Consider the following 26,025-nt stretch of genomic DNA (forward strand, 5'->3'; position numbering starts at 1 on the left):
AAAGAGCTGGGAATAGAGCACCTCAAGTCAGAATTCATTCAGTGGACTTTGAATCTGTCTCTTGAGCCTCAGCATGTGCAACTGAAGGAGAACTGGTCTTAAAAAAAAGAACAACCCAGCTATTAATGAAAATTATAGGAAGGAAACCCTCAAATACTCAGAGGACCTAAGAGAAGAATTGACACCAAAAATTAATCTCAGCAGTGAAGTTCCTCTGATCTCCATTATAAAATGAAAAAGAATGGCAGGATTTATATAACAATAAGTAATTAAAAAGTGGCATAGAAGATATTCAATATTTCACTATTACTTAGTACAGTGTTGTTTGAATCCTGGAGTCAAATATATGAGTTCTGAGCCTCACAGAGATAAAGTACAAACAACTGAATCTAATGCCTGCTTTTAAACCTTTTCCTTGAGCAATAAATGTATTAATTGTAGAAAGCAGGATCTTGCTTTCCTTTTGTGCTGTACATGCTGTCACACATGGATGGAAATAATTAGAGATTATCAGAATAGTTTTGACTAAAAAAGTTCTGTGAAAACCTAAACATTTCAAACACTTATCAACAAGCATTTCATTAATAAAGGGTGGTTGGGGCTAGGTCTGCATATGAAGTGAGACATTCTCATTGAGCCAGCCCTAATATTGAAGTCTTTGATATACCTGGATGAATTCTCATTTAAAACCTACTCTCAGCAGATAGCAGGCAGAACAGAGGTGTACATTTGCCCATCCCTAAACCAGCTTTACCAGCTGAGCTGTATTATGTATGAAGAGTCTTCTAATTGAAATCCCAGGTTTCAATTCCAGAGATGGCACTCCAGTACAGCTCTGGTTGTGAAAACATAAAGATGAAGGCAAAACCTGCCAAATTTAGAAGAAAATGAAATATCAAAACCTAAAAAAAAAACTTTCCTGAAACCAAGTTGGTGTTGTGTAGCCAGCTGCTATTGTAACACATATTATGAGGCAAATTATCTTTTTACCAAACCAGATAGGAAGAATGAAAAATCTATAGCTAATTTAAAATCTGCCTGGTACACACAACACCTAGAATTTTGCAAATGCATTGTGGCAGAACAGTTCTAAACAACAGATTTGCTCAGTTACCCTCCAGATCATCACTGATATTCTTTTAACCATTTCTTAGTCTGTGAAAAGGATTTTTTTCTCAGAAAGTTTCTATCCCTTTGCTTTTCTTTTTTCTTTTTTTGTATGAATAAACTCTCAGTGAGCCAATGACAACCTAGGATTTCACCTATGCTATACGATACAGCCAGAGAATCAAGGAAGGGAAATCTGACCTGTATTCACGATAATAAGGGATTCCTAGGTAAAAGGAGCTTTTACTAGTTAGTAATTATACTTGTCCTTTGGTCACACAAATCCACAGTTCTTGCCCCATTGAGCAGAGCTCAGGAGTATGCACATTATGATTGCATAGATTTTACTTCCTTAATGTAATTCACAGATTTCTAGTTCACTACAAGTCAGTTTATTCACTGTCTAATTAGTAAGGCCTCAATATTCTAGGGAGAGAGGAAAGTATTAACCCTGATTTAACCCCTTTAAAACCTGCTAAGAAATAAATCTTATCATACAGCAGGTTAGAAACAGCTCCATATGTACAAGTCTATGCAATGGCCTTTCAAGCAGCCTGAGGACTGGCATCCCCTGTACAAAACCACCAGACTTCCAAACATATACAATAGCATGAAACAGTATCATAATAACGGGGCTTGTGCTGGTCCACTACGGCAGAAGTACAAGACCGCCAAATTAGAAGTGAAACTCAAGGGTGTGAACAACCTTCTGGACTGAAACCACAGCAACCATTGTGTCCCAACACCACTCCTTAAAATATTACAGGAATGAAGAATAATAAATCCAAATCCAGTATACATGGAATAGAGATACTCTTTAGCACACAGTAATTTGGCCACTACCCTGCACTAACGATGTTTATGACTTTGAGCTAATCTGAATTTCTTCCGTGATACCATCACAGCACCAAACAAGGCTAGGAATAGCGCTTTGACAACTCTGAGAAATGTTAGTATGTGGGCCTCGTAAAAGTGACTCACACAAAATAAGAAACCAGAGCATTGCATCGTTACCACCAACTTGAATCTTCACATGCAAGCTTCCTGACTAAAGCTAAGTTCAGCCGGGAACACAGACTATCACATCTATTCCTGTTTGTCATTTCTTTGCCTTCCAGAAGCACGTCTTAAAAATGAGGACTGAAATGACTGGTATTTTTTTCATCCGCACTTTCTTAAAACGGAGAGTTTCTTTCTGGTCCCCAAAATCACAGACTTCAATTCCTTCATGTCTCTGTCCATCACAAAAAAACTCCAGATAAGTTTCTTGGAAATGCGAGTCAAGGGAAAGGTAGGATAATGGTGGTGGTTTTGTCTCAGTTGAAGATACTCAGGCTCACTGACAGGCATCTGCTGCTTTTCCATTTTCATTCGATATTTTTATTCTGTACTAAAAAGCATAAAAATCTGTGGGTGTATGTATATTTTTATACACAAAACAGGAAGCAAAAAGTGCTACATAAAAATTGCAGCAAGGGAGAACAAAGACGGACAAAACTATTGAAAAATGAATAAGCTCGAAGGATCTAGGTGCTTCATGAATGCATAGAAAAGGACAACACTCCTGTCCCTGAAGTACTACAGATTGCATTCAAGTAGTAAAGATGGGACAGGAAACAAAGACTGACTTGAGTAGTAAATCCAGCTTTTCACACTTAACACATTATTCTCTAAAAGGTATCATCTTTTTCTACATTTTACTTTTCATTATTTTGGTCAGCACACTTTTCCTTGTAGAGTTCCCTGATTATTCATTGTCAAAATATGAACATTGAAAGGATTAGAAAAGAGTTTAAAACATCAGCCCTTACACTTCTCGGTAGATACTCACAAGCAGACTTTCAAAAGTAATTTGATCTTTAGCAGAGATGTTGCCTGGAGGTATTCTCCAAGGTTCTCGGTCAGTTTACAGTAGGTATAGACACCACACCTTTTCCAAATAAATATGATTACTAACCTGCTTAAAACTGCATGGCATTAAATGAATCCTGGACCCTGGATGATGCTTTATACAAGTACAGTCGTACAACACAAGATGATGAAACCATATTACTACAAATTTATCACCTCCACATTTTCATATGATGGGAAGACCCTATATTCCAGAGAAAGATAAATCTTATAACATGGACATGTGACAAAAAAACCAAACACACAACTTTAAAATAACCAGAGAAAAGCTTTAATGACCCAAAGTTTAAAGAGCATATCTCTAAGGTGAATGGGACACTTAATCACACTTACAGAAGGAGAGGCAATCACCTTCTTTTTTTGGCAGCCAAGGGAGAAAAAAGGTCCAAAGAGATGCCATGGCCAGTTGAACTTGTTTACACTGAACCATGGCTCCAACTTAATGCAATCCATTTTTAAGCGATTCATTTAAAATCTTTGGTAAGAGTGTTTCCATTATGAGCATTAGAGTTGCTGCTTTTAATTAATTAGGAATACCAGCCTAAGTCAGTCTGAAAGTAAAATAAGAGCATTCAGATGGCCCACTGCCTCAGTTTCACAAAGCCATGACTTTTTAATAGGTAGACAAGCTTTTGATGGCCAAATTCTTCTCATAATATTGGAAGTGTATTGGTAAAAACTGCTTGAAAAGAAGTAGCAGTGACAGCAACAATTCACACATTCTTTCACTGCCAAGTCCTTTTTCGTCATCAGGAAATATTGTACTTAATTTGAGAACAGGACCATAAGGTACAACCCAATACAACCCTGACCAAATTGCCAGAACTCCAAACATGGCCCCTAAATATGCACAAATTGGGTCTCCAGCATCTGCATTAGGACCACAGTACTCCAGACACATAATCACAATTTGTCCTGGATTTGTGGATACCTGTAGCCCACTTGGGGCTGGAGTTACAAGAGAAATGTAAAACATTAAGAAATCCAAGACAAACAGAATGCTCAGGTCGCATTCAACATGCACAGGAGCATATACAGTAAATCCAGAGCACAGCAGATGTGTGTGCTTCTTTCCAGGAAATCTTGGACAGAACTCTAGTAACTGTGGTTACTCAGCGTTTTTACAGATAAGAATAGCTAATAATTTCCATAATAAATCAAAAGCGTACCTCTAAGCCCAGTAATGGTATTTGCCAATATGGATTCCCCCAAAGTACTTCACAGTAATCTGAATTGCAGAGAGTAACAAATTTTTAATGTCCTCTACAGCGAGAGCAGCACCCCAGCATGCTGGGAGAACCGCAGCCACATCTCTCATAGCACTGTGATGTTGTGCACTACTCCCTGTGTGCTGATATGCCCCCATGAAAAGGATGGGACTCGCTGTGGATCTTAATGGGATGTTGTAGATCAGCTTATTTCCAACTCTTTTCCCTAAAGTTTGCTGAAGCACGACCACAAGCCCTAGCTCTACTCTCCGATATGCTCACCCTCTGCTCTAACTCCCCCATTTTCCCTTCTGTTCCGTTCCGTTTATTTTCATCACAGTTACAGAAATTTCATGCTGAGCAAGTAAGCCGATGATAGTTCCTTTTCTAAAAATCTTTTGATCTTCCCAAAATAACTGCATCTACTAGACCTGTGAACCAGACTATAATATCCCTTCACTAGCATTCAAAAGCGGAGAAGAAAAACAATACCGTATATGGAAGCACTATATATTCCCCACTGTAGAGTCATTTCCAATAAGTCTTTTTCTGGTATTTTACTGCTCAGATCAACACAGGTATCCACTGCCCGCTTTTTTTTCTGAAAAGAGGCCAGTTTACTTGAAGCTGTGACCAAATAAATCACATTCCCACCTCGTAAAAAATTAAAGCAGTAAATTAACCTTCAGACGGGAGATACATCACAATGCAGAATATTAGATTAGCTTAACTTAAAGCAATCCATCAACTAAGAAAGAAAGAAACACTCCATTTATTCTAGATAATTTCTTTTGCTGAAAGGAAGTTTTCTTATTGCCATCTGCAGATAGAATAGTTTCCCTGGGTCTGTCACTCCTGGGACATGCCTAGAAGAGGAGGCATAACCATACCTCAGGTCCCCCAAGCAGGCTCCCTGATGACCAAGCTTTACTTCAGAAGCTGTACAGGCACACGGTCAGTCTCGGATCCAAGCACATTGTCCCTCTCAGCAGCGCTGACTAGCTAATGCTTCACCAGAGCAGAGCTTGGGCCTCCCTCACCTGAGGAACACACACCACTGGGTCCTCTCACCGCCTCTGCCACTCACCTGCCACCAGGTTACTGACAAGATATTTCCTGATTTTTCAATTTGGTTGTAAACTTTCCCAGCGCAAAAATTGCTCGCTGCGTATTTATACAGCACCTAGCATAATCAGCACCTGATGTCGGTAAGAACCTTCTGCAGTGCCTCTTAAAACAGGTTTGCAGGATTATATTCAAACAGAAAGAACATTTTAGCTTGACAGTGCTGTTCTACAAATTTGGATTCCCATACTGCCTTATTTTGCCATAATCTTTGTAACTTATTATTTCACATATAAAATCACAGTTCTTTTGGCACAGGTTTTCCATAGCTGGCTGCTTGTCAGTGCTTTGTGCAATATTATGGACCTCTGTTTTCCCATTAGTGTTCACTGAAGCAAGATGTATGACACTAAAGATGAGTTTATCCAATGTGATTTTTTACTTGTCTTCACCCATTTACTGTATAACTCATGTCGTTTCCTTTCTTGTCTTCGGTCTTTTTTACAGAAGAAAGCTGAAAATTTTTTTCATTATTATTATTTTTTACATAAGCCTGATCCAGTGTTCCTTTGAAAAAATTCCCATTGACTTCAAAAGACACTGGAACTGGCTCTTATGGAGGTTGAATGCTTCTGGCATACCTAATACTATAGTAACGCCACCTACTCGTCCCCTCCATATTTTGTGTTTTGTCTCTTTGGGGCTTCACAGTTTACCACATCTGCCCACAAAATGCTAACATTTACCCCTCTTACTTGCATTTCAGAAATGTCACAACCTCTGCCTATGCTGACAGCATGTGGCAATCCTGCTTAAGACTCAGTCCACACTAACCTCAATAAACAGCAGTACCTTTGATACCCAAAAGTGGTAAAGAACCAATTAATCTTGTCAATCCCTGAACTGGCAGGAAGGTCTCACCATTTTGTGACATACAGCTTAATCCATGACTGATCTTAGCCCCTTTTAAGCAGTCAAACATACATGTTATATTTCACCAGTATCTGTAGAACACATTTTTTCTGAATGTGACAATGCAAACCACCGATACACACACAAGCAATTTTCCCCATTACAAGATGTAATGTGGCAATCTTTACCTTAGGACTTTTATTTTCCAATTCATTTGCAACTTTGCAAAACACGCCATTACAATTGAAAAAAAAAGTTCCAGAAAGCATTCAGCTCACCCTCCTTCTCCATAAGCCCAGCCAAAGGGACCAGCTTTTTAATTAATTACCTAGCAAGAGAGTCAGTAAAACATCCCAACCTCCGGGATCCTCAGGCTCCAAACTCATTATCAGATCACTTTTTGTCTTTAGGAGTCAGCGATTTAAACTCCCTCCAGTGTTATAATCACCACAGCGGTTATAGCTCCACGGTGCAGTGAAGTTTTAGAACGCTAGACTTGGAGCCCACTGCTACTACCACAAACACCGCGATACACAGCCATCGCTAGGCAGCACCACACTGGGACGCTCAACCTGCTTACTGGAACAATCTTTAAATAGCATTAACTGGCAGACAGTGTTTCCTCTAACTCATACTGCAGCAACGCTAGGGGGTTGTAACCCATCCTGAATAGAACAGCACATACTTCGTAAGCCATCCTGTGGCTGGCTCTTATTTGTTAGAGGTTCAACTATCCAATAAAGGGGGCTGGAAAAGGCAGCAGAGAAAAACATACATTTTTGAAGCTGTTGCTTGAAAGACAGCATTGATTTTTTCCTAACAATGACCAAAAAAAATGGAGAATATTTTAAAAAACGTTCTACTTGATCAAAAATAGTAAGCCAGAGATGGCAGCTTCAGGCTCTAATGTTATCTTTACAGAAGAGAAAAGAATACTCCCACATGTTTCAGTCACACAAGCTTGAAAGGTGAGTGTGAAGCAGAATAAGATGAGTTTGGATCAGGCTTTCTCAAACGCTTAGCACCCACCAGGTAAGATTCAGGTATTGATATAGTTTGGCCAGACTTTAGAAGTAGCTTCTAGGAGCCAAACACTTTTCAAACCTGGCTGGTGTACCTAGATGCCAACGAGGGATCTGATCTTCTCTTGGAAATCTGTCCCTTACTAGATTCAATAATCACTCTTCTGAATGACAGTAGAGGGAAATTCAATATAAATTATTTTGAAGATCTGAAAGGTTCTCTCCCAGCATGATAATTACTGTGTTTCCATTTCTGTTAATGACATCTAAGAACTGGAAACACAAGCAGGAGCAGAGGATTAAGTAATTATAGAGTATTAGATGCATTTGAAGAGCAGGGTCACAGAAAAAGACAGAAGGAGAAAAGAGAGTGAGCGTGCTGTGGGCTGCTCATCAGCTTGAAAGCTATAAAGTATCCCTCTTTATTCACAGCTTGCTAGCTGTAAAGGACAAAGGCTCACAATACAGATCAGCTATTCTTTAGTGTCCCCATTCTGGAGAGCTACAGCTTTTATGGGTAAGTAAAGCACTTGTTAGATACAATCTCTAATATGGGATTAATTTTCTCTCATATAGGAATTGCAAATGTATGTGATAGAAATAGAAAACCAATTTAGGATCATTTAAATATAGAAGTGTAGTTCTATGATAAATGCACTACTATAGGTGACCTGAAATTCTTGTGTCCTATTTCAAACAATACTTAACACTTAAAGTCACATGAAAATTAAGGTTTGTTTAAAGAACGCTAGCAAATTATGAGAACGGCAATGGAAAATGAACTTAAAGCATTAGAAAATTATGAGTTCTTATGAATTTAAGTATTTTGAAGGGAACTAAAATTCATCATTCTCAATTGACAGTACAACATACATCAAAGCAAAGCTGCTCATATATGCCTCTGCATACTTATTCCACTTTGTCAAGCACTACTGAAAAGACTGGAGCTACATTTAAGCGGTCTGGCCTTTGAATATGTTTTTCTATGACTCAACTCAGCCTAGGTAAAGCTGGAGCATAAGCCCTCAGCTACGATCGTTCCACGTGAACAGAATGACATTCATACTGGATTTAAAATATACCTTTGAGATTTTAATTTCCATTATTCTCCAGATCATTCAAAGGTATCAGGTAACTGGATCAAGAGGTTCAGCCTTCCACCTTCATTCACATGATGGTAACTTACTCCACAATTAGACCTCATGACATCAGTGGAGCTAATCTTAGTATTACTCAATGTGTTTAAAGGTGAAATAATCTGTCTAAGTGGAGTATGGTAACTGAGCAGCCATTTAGAGTAATTACCTTCCTAGTCAATTAAATAATAATTCAAGTGAAGTTAAACACCTCAGTAGCTTTGGGACACTGATAAAAGAGCAGGTCAAAATTTAATTTAAAAGCACCTTAAACAGTCAGAAAGATGGACACAAAATGTAAGTGGACTAAACCAGTATTACACAGGTATTGCTTCTAGCTAAACCAGCTCTACTTCTACAGAATTATTTCTGTAGGACTGACTTTCTGTTGTGATTCAGGTGGAGATAACTGACCTTGGTGGATTGTTTCGTCTCCTATTCCTACATCGTTTATGTATACCTGTCCTACTTTCTGCACGTTCTGTTCAGAAGGCTTATTCTTTTGAGATATTTGCTGATTGTAGCTCCAAGTTTCTGTTCCCGCTTTTGTTAGTGCTCTTTACAGCATGCATTTGGTCACACAGCACTGTTTCTGCTCCCCAAGTATGAAACTTTGGACAGGAGAATAATAAATGACAAACAGAACGCCATACACGTCTAAGTACAGATTTGTCAAACTTTCCTTTTCAAAAGAAACATTCATTCATGTAAAACCATCTAACAACTCAAGCAATTTTTAGACGTAAGCTGTGTTACCTTCCTTATAACTAAAAATATTAAAGCCAGCCTGGACAATATTACAAACTCCTTGTGTGTGCAGTTCTCAGCATTCCCCAGCATCTTGCCATTTGCTTCAACAGCATTATACCCTTAATACATCAATACCATAGGGAAATCCCACAGCTGCTGCTTTTAATTCAAGCTTTTTTTCTGTTATAGATTTTTAAAGCATTGTGTCAGATGCACTTAAGTAAATTGGAGTCAAAGCTTGTTGCTTTCCAGTACCTAATGGAAATTCAGCCACTCTTGTTCTGTAGAATTAGAATCTAGACTGCACCAAAGTCAATAAAGCTATCCTGACCTGTACAGGCTGAGGAAGGGCAGCCAGGGTCCCAAACAGTGCGGTTTTGAGCAAACTCCTCAAAGTCCCACAGCTTCATTTCAGCTAGATGTTCTTTGTGAAATAAAGCTCCTGCACTTGAGGAAAGACAGTTGTTGAAGGCCCATACCCAGTAGCACTCCACTATCTCTGTTTACATCTTTCTTTCTTTGTTTCTAAACACTTGTTTGCATCACAAGGTCATGACAATCTGAAAAAACCACACCTCTTCTTGCTCTGTGACAATCCAAGTAACTTTTAATATCCTAAAACTATCGTTCCTGTGCTTTGGGATCCCCCCACCTTCGTTAAAAAAAGCTAAATTCAGTAAATAAAATATAGTGCCACTTGGAAAGAGTTGAATTATCTTTTCACTATTCTGATATCAAAATCTAATTTTGCAGGGATCTTTTTTCTAATGAAGAGCCCTATTTAAAATAAAATCTATACACATTCAGGACTCAGTCCAAAAAGAGTATAGTGACAGTATATTCCTATTTATAAACTGGTATGGGGACTTTGCTAGGGTCCTTTGTAGACTGGAGTGTAAAATTACTGTCCTGTTTAGTCTAAAAATATTTGGGGATAAAAGCTGCTCAGCTTTACGGAAAGACCTTTAGAAATCCCTTCAAAGACACCAATTCCAGAAAGAAAAAATAAGTACTTATCCATTTAAGAGAAATTAACCCATGTTATAAATTAAAGGATATTTTCCTTTTAAGATGGTACGAAATACCAGAAATAAGTATTTGGAATCAGCACTGTTCAACCCATTTGTTGAAATATCTAGCACCCCAAAACTATTTCATCAAAAGCCTTTTATCATTCTTTAACTTATCTGTGCAAGAAAAGTAGAACAATAGGAAGAAATCTAGTCACAAAGTACTTAAAACAAAGTGCACAAGCTCACCACAGCAAAAGAATCTTATGACTTGTCCACAGACACTTCCTTCCTCCCCTTCATTAAATGTTTCCTTTTTTCCTTTTTCCAAATCCCCTCCCATACACTTTGATATATGTTTCAATATTTTAAAACTGGCTTAGATAATTTATAATGATTGTAAGCATTTCTTCCAGGCAAATAAAAGTGAGACAACCTGCAAAGACTTTTGAATGTGATAGTTCTAGGTAATCTCAAAAAAGCTTGTACGGCATTATGTAAACATAGGTTTGTGCATGAAAACCTTATTGCAATATTCAGCCCAGGAAAAGATACCAAAGATACAAGTTATTCGTGTTAATCTTGCATAGGCTGGAGCTATTGTAGACATGAACTCTAAAATGCTGTACAACTGAATGTGTGCTAACTGCTTTTTTGAACTTACTTCATTAATACAGCCAGGGTTTTCTCAAGATGTCAATCTGTATAAGCCTGCTCCCTTTCAAACAGTACTGTTTGATGTAGTCACCCTCTTACAGTGGGAGCAGAGAACAGCTACTGGGAGATCCCAGAAGCAAGTCCTCTGCAGAACTCAGGCTGCATTCCAGTCCTCCCTGTGTACCACCCTTTCAATGCCCAGGCAATACCAACCCACTTGTGCAGCAGGGCTCAAGCCTATTCATACAGCACAAGTAACAGTAGTTCAACATCATTAATTTAAAACAAACTAAAAAAATTACCCAAATCGAACTTCAAAAGTTTTAGGACACCTGTGCCTGTCTACATACCTTTAAAATCTGATCCTTCTGGCTCCACTGGGAACAAGCACAAAAGTCACACTTTATAGGTATTGATAAAGTGATGTACCAATAAGCAGATTCTGCTGAGCAACTCAGGTTTTGGAACAGCGCTCTAAAATATAGGTCATATGTTACAGCAACATATTACTTGTGTTAAGCACTAACAGATCTTGTAAGGCCATAATTTTTAAAATGTGTGTCAGACCTCAGAATGATCCTTTTTTCAGTGTGAGGTATCTTATACTGCATAAAAATAGCCAAACATACACCCCCACTAACTAGGAAAAAATATTCCTAGCATGTCCATTATGCAATCAACTTCAAGGCTATCTTCCAAGGATCATCTTCACATCCCTATGAAGTTATAAAATGGGTCAAATACACATGTCAGGATTGACACTGTAATACTTAGCACCACAAAACTTCAGACAGTGCCCACAGAAAAAGTTGCCAGAATTTACACAAGTTCCCTCTACAGCCTGCTTTATTCTGGAAACCTCCGAGATTAACAGGCAACCTCACTAACTGCACCATAGATCATGAGACACCCTTATCTTCCTCAACAGTGCAGAGTCAAGATCCTTCTCTCTCAATGGCTTTTTCCAGATCTTGGGTGGAGTCATACAAGCAATCAGCAAGGACAAGACAGGTGTAGGTGGAGGATGAATTGCAGACAAAAGTTCTGTCCTCTTGAGAATTACAGAAATACACTTTTTTTAGCATTGTACCAGAGATGCAAAGGAGAAAGGAATGTCCTTTCAAGTCTGACAAAATAATTTTGTTCTGTAGCCTCCTAAATCTACACAATACACCTACCTCAAACAGCATTTGTGACACACAAGTGGAACAGACAAATGGTCAGGCCTATGAGTTGACTTGCACAGACAGCAATCATTAATTGATTAATTGATTAATTGTGGCTCCCTAGAAGTTTGGAAGCCACATGGCTGAGTTTCCCAGTGCAGCCAGTTCTATTCTCTAGACTCTGCCTAGTGATGCTCTCTTCACTGGAGACACACATTCTGGCCTCAGTTGTGCATCGCCTTGCTCCAGCAATAACTATACACGAACCAAAACATCTATAGCCAAACAGATGGCTTTGCAACAAGTCCCTATGGAGAACCAGGTTACATGCACTGCCATGGCCAGGGATGAGACTTCTCTGCTTCACTGCAGAGGCAGCAGACAGCTGGAGGTCAGGGATGGCACAACTCTCTAGCTATCTAGCCTACCGTTCTGTCATCTACCTCCAACACCTGTCAACCTCTTTTCTCATGACAACACATGCTGGGGTCTGGACACCAGCTTTATTGTTGCTGTCTATAGTGTCTAACACCCACCTACACTCCCAACAGACTGTTTAGCAGGGATAGTTGAGGACTAGGCTGATGCTTTGATATCAGCGCAAAGGCTTATTTTTTCACAGCTACTCTTTTACTTGGCTGAAAAAACCCTTGTAGGAGTTGTCAGCCAAAGGAAATTAGTGTTTTCTCTGCTATGGAGTCTAATTGGTTTTTCCTCCACTGACAGCTCTTCAAGCTAAATTTAGGGAGCCAGGGAAATTGGACTGAATCCTGTTTGGCTGAGACCATGGCCTACTTCCCATACACACATAATGGCCAAAGGGAAAGGCTCCTTTAATTCACTTTGTGCTGCAAAACTACAGGATGTGAGCAAATAGCAAGCTCATCATATAAAAGATAACCTACTTAAGATGTATATTAACTGTGTGATCAAAGGTACCTTTAGAGACCAACATGACTCATAACAAATGCAGAAAACTAGATCTCTAGTGAGAAGGCAAGACAGAGGGATTTCATTCATTCTGTAAATGAAGTCAGTCACATTTATACCCAGCTGTCACAATTTGTCCAATTACTTATCTGCTCACATTGTTGTAGTCAGCATGTAGCTTTGCCAGGTCTGACAATTTACCCCTATGTTTCCCAATACTTGGTGAAATCAACATCTCCTGGAACTAAACAACTATGGAAAAAGCTGAACTTTGATTTAAACCAGCAAGTTCCCTGACCTCTTGTTTACAAAGAAAAACCTGAAAATATGACCTAAACACAAACTGTTGTTCATGAAGAAAGAAAGCAATTTTTAGGTGCATTATGATTGCTTTTCAGCACAGTACATTTGTTGCTATTGCTACAAGTCTGACTTCTAAACACAAAAGCTGGTGTTCCCCTTTGCTTGTGTAAGGAATTAGAGCATCTAGGAGCTCAGGCTCAGCATTAGCTTATGAAGCTGGCATATGTCAAACAGACCTATTCCGTAAGCAGTAAGTGTCACAGTTAAATTATCAGGCATGTAAAAAGGCACATACTTATACACAAGTTTACATTTTGGTTCCTTTACACTAAAGTAAATTTTATTCCTATTCCTTTTTTGAGGGATGGAGAATAAGTTTAGCAGAATATGATTAAGCAGCTTTTCATGCTACAGGTCATCTCTTCGGCACATATGTTCTCCCTGACTGCACTCAGCTGGCTTTCTTCCAGCTTATCTCACTGACCTGTTTCAGGTTATCCTAGGATAATCATATTTTTCCTCTTATCTGTTTTCAGTCAGGGTTCTGCAGCCATTTTTCCGCAGGGCCCAGCATCAGCCACAAGCCAGTAGAATCTGCTTTCTACCCCTAGCTCCCCCCCACCCCTGTATTCCCTCCGTAGTGGAATTCAATTATCCAAGAATAAATTGGCCAAAAAAGAGCTGTTTTCCCTCTCCCAATCAATCTCCATTTCACAATCAATTGCCATTTTTCTCACTGGCAACAATGTATCAATTTGTGTTACCCCAAGGAATATCAGTATCACCTTTTACATGGCCTCTTCCTCTGAGCTTGAATTCCTCTACTAATTTGCTGCAAATATCATCTTCCGATCACGTGAAGCACAGCTGAGTCTTACTGTTAACAAAGAAAGAAGCCTTTGTTCATGCACTTACAGCTTTATACTTCAGCCATTACACTGTGAAACTAAGTTTCAACCATGTAATTCCCACCCAAATAATGCAACATTTCTACATCTCCTTTACATTTTCAAGTTCTTCACTCACGTTTTGCTCAAGTTAGAACTATGCACAGGTTCTCAAAGGATAAAACCCCTTCCTGCATCAGCACACCCTCTTCTTTTTAAATCTCTCAGCTGTATAATGAAGTTGTCTTTCACCACTCAGGGCAGTCATATTGTTAGTAAAACTCTTGCTCAGAAGCAAACCGCTCTGTCCACCCATCTGTTCTCCGATCCTCACTCTGAATATGCCTGGAAACAAGCCTGGCATCAAAAGCCAAAGGAGAACTAAGCTTTCTGGACAAACTGCAGGCCAAAGAGCAGACGAATGGTAGGAAACCCTGCCGAAATAAAGACTGAGTGGTGGTGATCAACAGCTGAGAGATTAAGGAATAGTCCAAGGCCAGCTGATGACACATATTGTAGACATACCAACACCATAGTAAACTCCCTTTAATACTTTCTGCTCCGCAACCCCTTGCAATGCTCTTCTGTCTAAAGATTGGTGTTCAGACACTCAAAATTCAACACTCAGTATCCAGCCATGGATAATAATAAAATGTTCAAAGGTGCATCCCACAGGATCACAGGCACTGAACAATGCTCTAAAGAGTTCAGGATGGATCAATGTAATTCAGAAAGGCTGCAAAACCAATGGGCAAAGGCTAGTTTTTGTGGACAACACAGTGGGTTTTCCTCTATTTTCCAGTTCTTGGCAACAGGTATTTTTAAAAGCACGCTTAGAAACTGTATGTATTTGGCCATTAACACTGAGAATATTTACCAATAGTTGAGATCAGGAGAAAAGAATACTGGGGAAAATATGGCCCTTTTTAGATAATGAGAGTGGGCAGAAGGACAGATCAGATAATGACATGGTTCCAGCCCTCTAGGACAACCTATACTAGCCATCCATTCCTATTCCTTTCCTCCTTAGAGAGGGTTGCTGAGGGATGCAGGGGCAAGAAGATACAAAGACTATATGCTCATATGATCATAAACTACAGGATGGCCCAGGCTGAATTAATTTAGAGCAGTGTTGGGTGCCATTCCAAACAACATCAACCCCATGCTGCCATACACACTGGATCAAGCCTTAAGCTCAGTTCAGCTTAATTAAAACAAGGACATCCAGTGAACATCCACCAAGAGAACTACAAGTTAAAATGCTGTCCCAAGCTTTCAAAAGTGTTTCAAAATATTTCTTCCCCCTTTTCTAATTTTAATAAAGCAAATGTGTCCACAAAGCAGAATGTCTGTCCACAGACATTTTCTGTCAAGTAACTTTCGTACAGAAAAAGTTTTAAAATCTCAGCCAAAGGAATCCTTAAAATTTACTTTTATTGTGAATTCTTCACAGCTACAGAACAGACATGAGTAATCTGAAACACTGTATAGAGAAACAAGAGTAAAAAAAGTCAGGTGAGGAGTTGTTCATAATTGTATCCCTGTCATCCTTAGGATATTGGTTTTAAATTCTCTCCCCAGCTCCTTTTTAATCTAATAATGTTTCCCTTACATCTCATCACCCTTGAGTGCAGTGACAAAGACACAAAACATATCTTTTTAACATGGCCGTAAGAGGCTTTTCATGGAGACATAGATAATAGCTTATCTGATTTATAGGACAATTTTCTTGCCATGGGTTTGAAAGTCTGAAGAGATGGAGGATGTGTTCCTCCAGTACTTTACTTCATGTACCAAGATAAGATAGTTCTATTGGAAGGAATGTAAGTCAGCCCAGTCCCAAGACAGTTGAATGCCTTTCTAGAGATGGAATATAATAATTCACCACTGGAGAAATTCTAAAACCTCTCCTCAAATTGAATTGCACCTTTCTCCTCCCTTCCCTAGCAGGGCCACCGAAGTCAAAAGCAGCAGCTTTTGCTTCTCTTGGTTACATCAAAACTGCTATTATCATATAGCTGCATCACTCACAGTCAGCAGGAATGTGAGTGTTCAACCTTACAGGCTTTATTTGCTCTTAACACACATACACTTACCAGCCCTTCTAGATTTCACCATCTCCAATTTACTTTCATTATGAAGTAAATATAATATCACATTCCTAGACAAGGAGACCTAGAGCCTTACTTCTACTACTATTACTAATTCTTCTATTTGGCATGCAGGTACATTTGTTATGATAGGTTTATACAGGAGATGCCATGGACCAGGAATTATTTTTGTTATTTCAGGGAAGAGCATTAAAAAACCCTGTGAGAAAACAGAGGCTTACAGCTACATGACTTTGCAGGCAGCCACACAAATAAGAATGCAGGTCAACTTTTCATTTTTTTAATTATTAAATTGCTAGACAGACCCAACAGCTATTTTCCAGTATTATGATTTGAAATTTTAGTTTCTTCAGTACTCTTCTTATGCCTTCCAGCTACTCTTGACCTGCAGAACTCTAGTAGTTCATCAGCATGAACTCTTATCCCTCAGCTGTTACACAGGATGCGTTTAATACAGACTTGTGTTCCCTGTCCTGGTGATACAGTACATTTTCAGAAAATCAGAGCCAAGAGAAGGCCAGATGATGATTTTAACAAGAGAAAACAAGAATGAGTTATTTTCTCTCACAATCCAAAATTTCTTTTGTGGAACTCATCACCAGTCTATATTCTGGAAGCTAAATTACAAACAAGTTCAAAATACTTTCATGAATTTGAGTGCAATTAAACAAAATGAAGCTTCCAGCAAAGAAAATCCCTAAGGAGTTGATTACTGAAAGTTGAGAAAGTATACTAAGGAAAGGATATGTACTGTCATCTTCTACTGTTCTTTAATCATCTATTACCAGAGACATTTACACTGAGCTAAATGGACCTCTATTGTACACAATTACATCTTTATGTTCTGGAAAGACACATTAACTTGTTTTCCAGCTTTGAATAATAATAATAAAAGTCCATGGAACAATCTTCTAAAGTATACTAAAGATAAGTGGCAGAAGAATAAGCTTAGTATGTGACATTACTGAAGCAACAGAGAGCAGTAAAGTAGACAAACAAGGCTAGGCATTCAACTGGAGTAAGTTGTTTCAAGCCCTCAAACAAATTGGATCATACTGACTTCACACTGCTCAGGATCCAAACAGTAATAAATGATACCAAATGTAGTATTTGCTATTGCAAGATAGGGTCTATATTTTCTTTAGAAAAAAATAGAAAATAGTTCCTACATATGAAAGGCTATAAAATGAGGAAAAAAATCAGGAAGGCATTGGTGTTTTAGGGGGGGGTCATGATCAGTTACTAAACAATAGAGATGTGTGGGATTCCTTCTCTCTCACTCCCTGAGGACTTTACAAGTAAAAACTTGTTCTGGGAACTGACACAGCAATGGTCCAAGGGATCTGAAGAGCTCACACCTCATGGCTCTTTCCCCACCGCAGAAGCCAGATGAAATATCTGTAGTGCAGCATGTTTTCTGCATTATTGTTTTTGCTCTCATTAGGATGATCAAAAACCAGCTCCCACAGCAAGTCTGCTTCCTATGCCTCTATTTGGTAGCTTATGCACAGATTTATGTGTGAATTAGGAATCTAGCCCTTCAGCTCAGGAAAAAAGCCTTTTGTACTTCAATCTCCAGAGATTTCTAAGTTCAGACCCGGCAGGTAATCAGTAAAAGTAAAATTAGACCTTTCCTGACCAAAGCCTGAGTCCATTCCCCTGCTTCTACAGTGAATTACTAAAGCTGATCAACAATATTCTGATAAAAATGCTGATTCAAGAGAACAAAAAAAATATTCCTTGAGAACATGTTTATTCTGCTAAAACCCTCCTCAGAAGCCAGGCGGGCAGGCAATCGTCGTTGCCTGAGCAGCTGACTAGCCTGGCTGGCTTCTTTCCAGCTTGCCTACCAGCCAGCAGGCCAGCATGCCAGGCAGCCCCTGGCTGGCGAAGAACCACATTTGCAAAAAACTGAAACAAACTGTTCTGTTTTGCATCAAGTTTCTCCATGTCAACATTCTGTTCCAGCATGGGATGAAACAAAATGCCAACAACCCAAAAATTTCCACAAAACAAATACCCTTTTTCTGGCCAATTTTAGTCACAATCTGTATGTGTGCTGTTATCATCACCTCTCCACAAAGAATAACTGTATCTTACAGTCTCTGCTTCAATTCCACTTCAAAAGCATGGACTTAAAGACAATCAGTGTTGAGGAATCAGTCCCCTGTTGATTAAATTAATCACGTTTTTATAAATAACATACAAGATGATAAAATTCTGAGTATCTGAGAAAAGAGTTCAGTATTTTAAGACTGTTACAGTTAAATACTGCCTTCTGCAAGACTTTTATAAAAATAGCTCTTTAGTCAGCCACTTAGTCAATTCTGCTGCTTAAAGTACTAATTTCACAACACTACAGACTGTAACCAGAGGGATATTTTTCAAGGACTTCATCATCATGCATATGGTCTTATTCTACTCATCTATTCCCTGGAGAAATAACAAAGCACCTGGATTTCTAATTACCACTATACCAACCTAATGAGTGACCAGTAATGTAGACTGTTCCCTGCTATTTGTAAAACAACCTCCTCAAACTTAAGAGATCCGGTCACCTTTTCATTTTTTATATATCCTAACCGTATTAGAAATGTAGTTGCAAATATCACTGTTACACTAATTAGAGGATAGAGCACTAGAATTGAAATGCATTATCTCATGCCAACACATTTTGGATCTTGATAAGATGAAGTCATGGAGTTCAGTAGATAATTCATTCTCACAGGCTCCTAATTTATTTCATGTTGCTCTATCAGCAGTTGTAGCCTTCTGCCCACTCCCACTAGATCTAGTTGAAGATCAAAGCTGATTCAACTGCCAGGGTGCTCAGGTGATGTTATTTTTTTTGTAATAAAATCACAGAATCACTAAGGTTGGAAAAGACCTGTAAGATCATCAAGTCCAACCTTAAAAAAAAAATTGCATTCTATATGTACTTCATTCATACAAAATCAGTTATTCAGCAAATTGTGGCAGAAGAACTGGACAGAAATGGAAATCAGTGATTATTGCTAATTTTTTAAAGCAGGTCAAAGGAAATCATCCTTGTTGTACATCTATCCCAGGAGTTTCCAGCCTATTTTCATTAATAAAAAAGGGAACAAATCTGAGGTCATCTATTTTAAAAAAAAAAATTGATCTCCTATTAATTTTATGCCTGTGTTGCCCTTAGCACATTATTTTGAAGAGGCCATGAAAAGACAAACACATACTTACTTTCAACTACAAAGGCTTTCCAAGAGACATCAATATAGATAGCCTCAGTTTCTTACTCAGAATAAAAATATTGAAGTTCCCCATATAGATTTTTAACCTGATGAATCCAGCCATTTTTCCAATGATGGCATCTTGTTTAAAGCAGAAAACCAAAATTGTCCTTGTTCTTAAATAACTGCTTTTAGTTTTTTAAGTCAAAGAATTTTTCTTCTCAAAGGACAGTAACAGCCTTTATTGATGTTCTACTTCCCCTCCCTTTAATTCCTCCTCTCTTCAAAAGTGCTCAAGGCACTTCTTGTTTCCCTGAAGTAAATTCCTGTATGCACTAAATTCATGCATTCTAATTAAAAAATCTCACATTAACTAATGGGCACATTAAGAGAAAATAGTGAATCCATCAAACAACAAAAATAAATGATGAGTTATTAATCCTCAGCTAAAGAATTTCTAGGCCAAGACTCATCTTTTTCAATGAAATAGTTTGTGAAATAGAAATGCTATTTTACTACAGTTTTGGTAACACCTTACGTTATATTCTACTATACATTAACTATTTCAGCCATCAGTTTTCCAGCATTATTTCTTACATTCATTTCAACCACTTTAAGTCTCTTTGCTTTCAGGAAGTAGATGGAGAAACCTGCAGATTGAAAGGGCGGAAGATTGATTTAGAACAAATCAATAAGATAAATGATAACCAATTGTCAGGACTGGATGTTATTCCCCAAAATTTATAAGGAATTAAAAAAATGAATCATCAGATCATTAACTGTGACATGCAGAATGCCATTTAAATCAACTACAAGATTAATAGGGTGGAAAGCAGTAAGAGTGGCATGGTTTTACAAAAACAGTTGCAAGGAATGCAGGAAATTAAACTACAGAAATCTGATCTCTGCATTGGTAAATTGTAGGATTATAGTAAAGCACAGAATTACTAAACACAGATACAGTAAAAAAGGAGAGTCTGAGACTTCTGTGGAGGTAAGTAATGCTCAACCTCTCTCTAAACATATTTTTAAGGAGCTGGCAAGAAGGTGAAAAAAGGAGATACTGTTAACAATGCATTTCAATTTCTACAAATCTTTCAGTAAGGTTTATCATCTAAGCTATCTTGGGATATGAGAGAAGGTTATCTGATGAAGACTGCTTTCACAATAGAGAGCCATAATTATTAGAGGTTACCTTTGCTGGAACCTGTGTCATTCAATGTATTATTAAACGATCTAGAAGTAGCAGAATGGTAAAGAAGTTTTGGATTATTTGGAGTACTCAAAATTAAAACCGACTGTGGAGAGTTGCAGAGAAATCTTATCACCCTGTACAACTTGGAATAAAGAGGCACATCAAGTTCAGTGCCTGTAAATGCAGAACAACATACATGGGGAAAAGACAGCCTACTTACGAATAATGGTGGGGTCTAAATTAACTCCCTCTGCCCAGAAGAGATCGAGTCATTTTGAATAGCTGGACAAAACACACCATGAAATAGACAAAGGATTAAAAGAGCAGAAAACATTACAATCTTTGTCTTAATTCGAGTCCACCTGTATCTTGAAAATACTTTCAAATTCTAGCTCCTCACTTAAAAGAATAAAAGTGAACTGAAAAAAGATTGAGGCAAGTTATCAAAGCTTCTGTAGAGGAAATATTAAATGAATTGGCAGAAGAATCACAAAGAAGGGATATAAAAAAATCCATCTAATTATGACAAGCATAGGAAAGGCAAATAGTGAAGGATCATTCCTTTCTCTTATTACAGAAATTCAAAGGCCATTAGCTTTGATCTTTTTGGTAGATATTTTACAGTGAAGGGAAGTATCCTCCTCTTACAACACTGAAACTGTGGCACTTAATGTCACAGTGTGCTGTGGGACATAAAAAGTACTAATTATCTTAAATAGGTAATTAAACAAATTCATGGAATAAATGTCCATCAAAATATATTAAATACATTGACGTAAATACTAGGTATGTTTCTAAAGGCCGAGGTTGTGAGAAAACTAAGGAGGAAGCATGTTACCATACCTGTTTCATTCTTGCATTCTTTCAGTGCCTGCTACTAGCCACTATCAGAGTGGATATACAGCTAGTTGAACTGCAAGTACTATCTTTATCATAAAGACGTATTTAGAAATGACAGGCTCAATTTGGGTTCTCCAATTATTCTTCTCTCCTCCCTACCTCAAACTCTGCCACAGTTATATGTCAATTTCTTTTTCGAGACAGAATTTATCTCTGCATATTTACCACTGCACAAGAGCTATGTGCTGTCTGAGAAGATGACCAAGCCTTTGCCCTCATGCTCTTGGATTAAATGAGTTACTTAATAAGCATATTTAGATCTGGACCCTTCAGGAGATGATCTTATGGTCAGCCATTGTCACTGAAAAGAACTACCAGAAAGAACTCTAAATATTTTCCATACTGTCTCACCACAGTTTTCCGTTCCATTCTGTTTAGAAACCCTGAGTCAGCACCTAGAATACCTTGGGATCTATGGAGATGACACAGAAGCTGAACATCAGATCCTTGAAAGTCTAAACGGGATTCTCCTGGCTCTTACTGAAGATAGCTAAGTATCACTCCAGATCACTATTTAACCATTTGCACAGTCCAAAAGCAGTCACTGGATGTTTTCACCTATTGTGATAATCTGTATTACAAGAAGTGATTGCTGCTGAAACTATAGTTGACCTCAGCCCATTTTGTTGTTTTCCTTTCTCTTTGTATACTTGCAAATCTGTGACCAGATAAAGCTACTGTTCATTAAGACACCTGAAGCTTCAGAGAAATTCCAAATTTAATATTCTACTTGCTACAAAACAAACTTCTAGAATTAAATTGGGGTGACCCTATAAGATCAGGAATTTTAAAAGTAGTTCCTAGTTTCCCTATAAGAAACTCTTTAAGGTCTTTGCATATTCTTCTGAAATGACAGACCTGCATTTATTTGAATCTCCTGACAGATGGTGACTTACTACCTTAAGGACAATTAGCCATGTTTTTGACAAAAAAAGGCTAAGGGAATTGACTGTTCTAATAGCTAGTCTAATAAAAGGTGTTGTGCCTACCTACAAAATTAATTGCTAGGCCATGCCTCAGGAACAGAATCTTAATCCCTGACTTTCCATGCCTTATGCAAGCATCTTTTTATAGTCAGAGAAGATGAAACTGCTTTCCTCTTGGCTTCGCCACCTGTGCTTCAATTCAGCATGAAGCAGAATAATCAGCTAGAACTACACTTGCTGCAATTCAAGCAAATGACTGTTCCTATATATTTAGACTGAGACAGCCTTTAAGCACCTTGTTAAATCAGAACCTTGGATCCCACAGATATCCACTCAGAACTCTAGGAAAAAAACAACATGTAAATAAACAGTTGCAAACCTACTGCACATATTGTTAACACTCTTATCATTACAGAGCAGCAATCCTTCAGCCTACTCAGGGAGAGTGGGATCTTCCCAACTTTGGCAAAAATCCTGAAGGGCAATCCACGATGTGCAGTGAAAGCAGCGCAGGTGGTTTCAGAGATAGCCAGGAATGGTATGTTGTACTGAAGTGTTACTACAAGGCACATTACAGCACATTAGCCGTATGTTTCCACTCTTCAGTTTTGTTTCATAGCTACCACCCATTGGTCTTGCAGTTGCAATTGTTCTATTTCAACATGGCAAAAAACCTACAAACTCCTCTCCTTTGCCTACACAGAGGAAATGAAGAAACCATGTATTGAAGCAGATTTGGTTCTAACCTTGATACCTTTGCTGGAGAGCACAGACCAAGAAATGTTGCTTCATGCTGGGAGGGCTATTGGCCGTATCTGTTACGATAATCGTAAGTATCGACTTGAGAGAATCCTATTTTCCCTAGCTGTAAGGCATTATAAGCTGTAACTCATGATAATTTTTTTATGAGACCTGAGCACACAATGCACTTCAGCCTCCAGTTAGATACTTAATTCACACAGCTCACAGACACCACGCTGAACACATCCCAAACACCTCCTAAATTCTGGGTTTCCCCCTCTATTTTTGACTTCAAGGTGACACATCTTTGTCAGAACTGCTCTGCAACTACAAGAGTGGCAGAGCCTCATATCTTAATTTTGTAGAACTGCTTGGGCCCAAATACTGAATGGCTTTACCTTCTTCTAACATAATAACAATGTCTCTACAGCAAAGCACTTTTAAGTGTCAGAAAAAACATACTCTAAAAACTACTGAGACATCTATCTATGCAAGGAACAGTCTTCTCTGAGGACCATTCCTTGCATATAGGAGATCTTTGTGCTCCAGATTTTTCCATAAAGCCAGTACACTAGCTTGCCTGCTGGTCTCACAAATTAAACCCTTTTCATTTACTTGCCCCAGCAGTTTAAGATTTTCCTTTCACCTTTAATTCCCAGACTGACCAAAAATATTTATTGCATACTGGAGGTAATACAGAACTTTTCACCCAGTATCTTCTATCTATTTCCCTCTGCCTTCAACCTACCTTCTCTTATCTTTCCAGTGTGAACCTGTGTAGCTTTACCTAGAATGCTATAGGTTTGCCTCCCTACACTGTTCCTACGAAATCCAAGCATGATAGGTACCTGATACAGATTCTACTAGTCCCCTGCAAATTAGATGTATTTGCCAAGGAATGCCACATAATAGTCTAAAAAACTTCCCCATATGATTACACACAAGGCTCATGCAACTACTGTACAACAGCATTACTACAGCCATATGGCCACACTGCATATCTGCTTCACTTCTGTCAGAACACAGTCCCAGCACAGATTTGACAAGATGACTGTGACTACAAGATACGTACTTTAATAATTTCTATTACTAACACAGCAATAAATACATTATAGAAAAAATAACTTCACTGATTCCCTGATTGAATTACAATTGTATACGCTACAATAGCACCCAGACACTTTCTGGTGTCTGTCATACATGCTGTCATCCAAGTTGCAACCTAGCTCTCAGCAAGACACTGCTGCAAAAGCAATGTCATTGTAGTGTTAAGCAACTGTCACTTTTATTTCATAGTTCTTGGCATTCTCAAAGTAATTTTAGATATTAAGCTTTCATTCATTACAAGACAATCTACAAAAAGAAAGAAAACAGTTATCAGTGTTTTCCTCAGCAATTCTGCATGTGGATGGAGGCAAGTGTAGCCAGTATACTAAAACTAGAACTAAATTAATTTTTACTTACTCTGTTTTGTTTACTTCCCTGAAGTCACATGAATTTACACCTGCTTGAGAACCTTACTTAGCCTATAAAAATTCCAAAAGATACCTTGAATTCAAGCACTCCAAGACTCCCTAAATGCTGAGCAACTAACATTCAAAAAACTGAAAAAGGATGATACCCCTAGAGGAACTTCAAAGCAGTCTCTCAGTGGTACCTTGTAATAGCCCAGGTATTGGTAAAGTGTCTTGTTCTACAAAAATTTATTTTTAAGAAACAAAAAGAATCATTATTCTAACATGCAAAAAGCAGGTATATGGACATTTGCTATGAGTCAGAACACTGTTGACCCCTGAAAGCAGAGTCATCACTAGACTATGCTTTATCTTGGGTTTCTAGCCCCTTCCATCTCCTTGCCCTTCAGAACAAAAGAAGCCATGTGATAATAAGGCTGAGATTCGCATTCCCTGAGAGAAATAAGCCAACTGTCTATTCCTCACTCAGTTTTCAGATACATACCAAAAGATACAGTCCATCTTTAGAACAGCCCAGGCTTCAGAAGCTGCACTAGTAGCAGAGATGCTCATGCAATTGCCCTTATATATTTTTACAGTGGCTTAATTTGAGTGAAAGCAGGAGGTTTAGCAAAACTGTCCTGAACCTGCATTTCCCAAACACACACATTAGCCTGAACCTGCTGTACAAATTCTAACAGTATGAGAAAGAACCAGATTATCTTGCTGCAAAGCATCTCAGTTGGACCCTTTTTACTTATTTAATTGGTCCCTATTTAATCACCTTTAACTTCTGTGCTTACTATTACCAGGGGATCTTCAGGAAGAGCTGGTGAAGATAGGAGTAATCACATCACTAGTCCGAATATTAACTGATTATGCAGAGAGTGAACCACTTGTCCATGTTGATCTATTGGCCTTATGCAACCTTGCAGACCTTGGTAAGTAAATGTTTATGTATCTTGGAACAAAATATCATCTTTACACCATCACTGCCTTTCCATGTACATGCAGAATGCCCACAGGTTTATGTGGGTTTTTCTTTTGTTTTTGGGGTTTTTGTGGGGGTTTGTTTTTGCTGGGTTATTTGGGGGCTTGGGTTTTTTGGTTGGTTGGTTGTTTTGGGTTTTGTTTTTTTAAAACACTACTGATACCTAATCAGCAACTGGCCACAGTATCTGTATTGGAGAAGTAACTACTCTTTCCTGGAGTACCAGCAATTACTGGTAATATATTAAAATAATTAAGATTTAATAGACAGCTTTTGACCCAGAAAAAAAACAGAGGGTATAGCTTCATGTGGTAAATTGACAGTTTCAACTACTTCAGATTGGTACATTAAATACTAATTTATTAAATATTTATTTCTATTTAATAATTAAGTTTATATACCTTAATGAAACAGCTTCCCTTTTCATTTACAAA

At 38.3% G+C, this 26,025-nt stretch overlaps 1 protein-coding gene across 1 annotated transcript in view; it reads left to right on the forward strand.

The window, feature by feature from the left end:
• Positions 1-26,025, forward strand: part of LOC104261884 (rap1 GTPase-GDP dissociation stimulator 1) — a 47,971-nt gene that overhangs the window by 7,042 nt on the left and 14,904 nt on the right. Inside the window, 6 exon segments of the mRNA XM_059821321.1 lie at positions 7,564-7,685; positions 7,688-7,742; positions 21,858-21,968; positions 22,821-22,943; positions 23,109-23,234; positions 25,413-25,541. Of these exon segments, the coding sequence (XP_059677304.1) occupies positions 7,564-7,685; positions 7,688-7,742; positions 21,858-21,968; positions 22,821-22,943; positions 23,109-23,234; positions 25,413-25,541 (666 nt within the window).

The sequence above is a fragment of the Gavia stellata genome, chromosome 9 (genome assembly GCF_030936135.1).
Source record: "Gavia stellata isolate bGavSte3 chromosome 9, bGavSte3.hap2, whole genome shotgun sequence".
Lineage (NCBI taxonomy): Eukaryota > Metazoa > Chordata > Aves > Gaviiformes > Gaviidae > Gavia > Gavia stellata.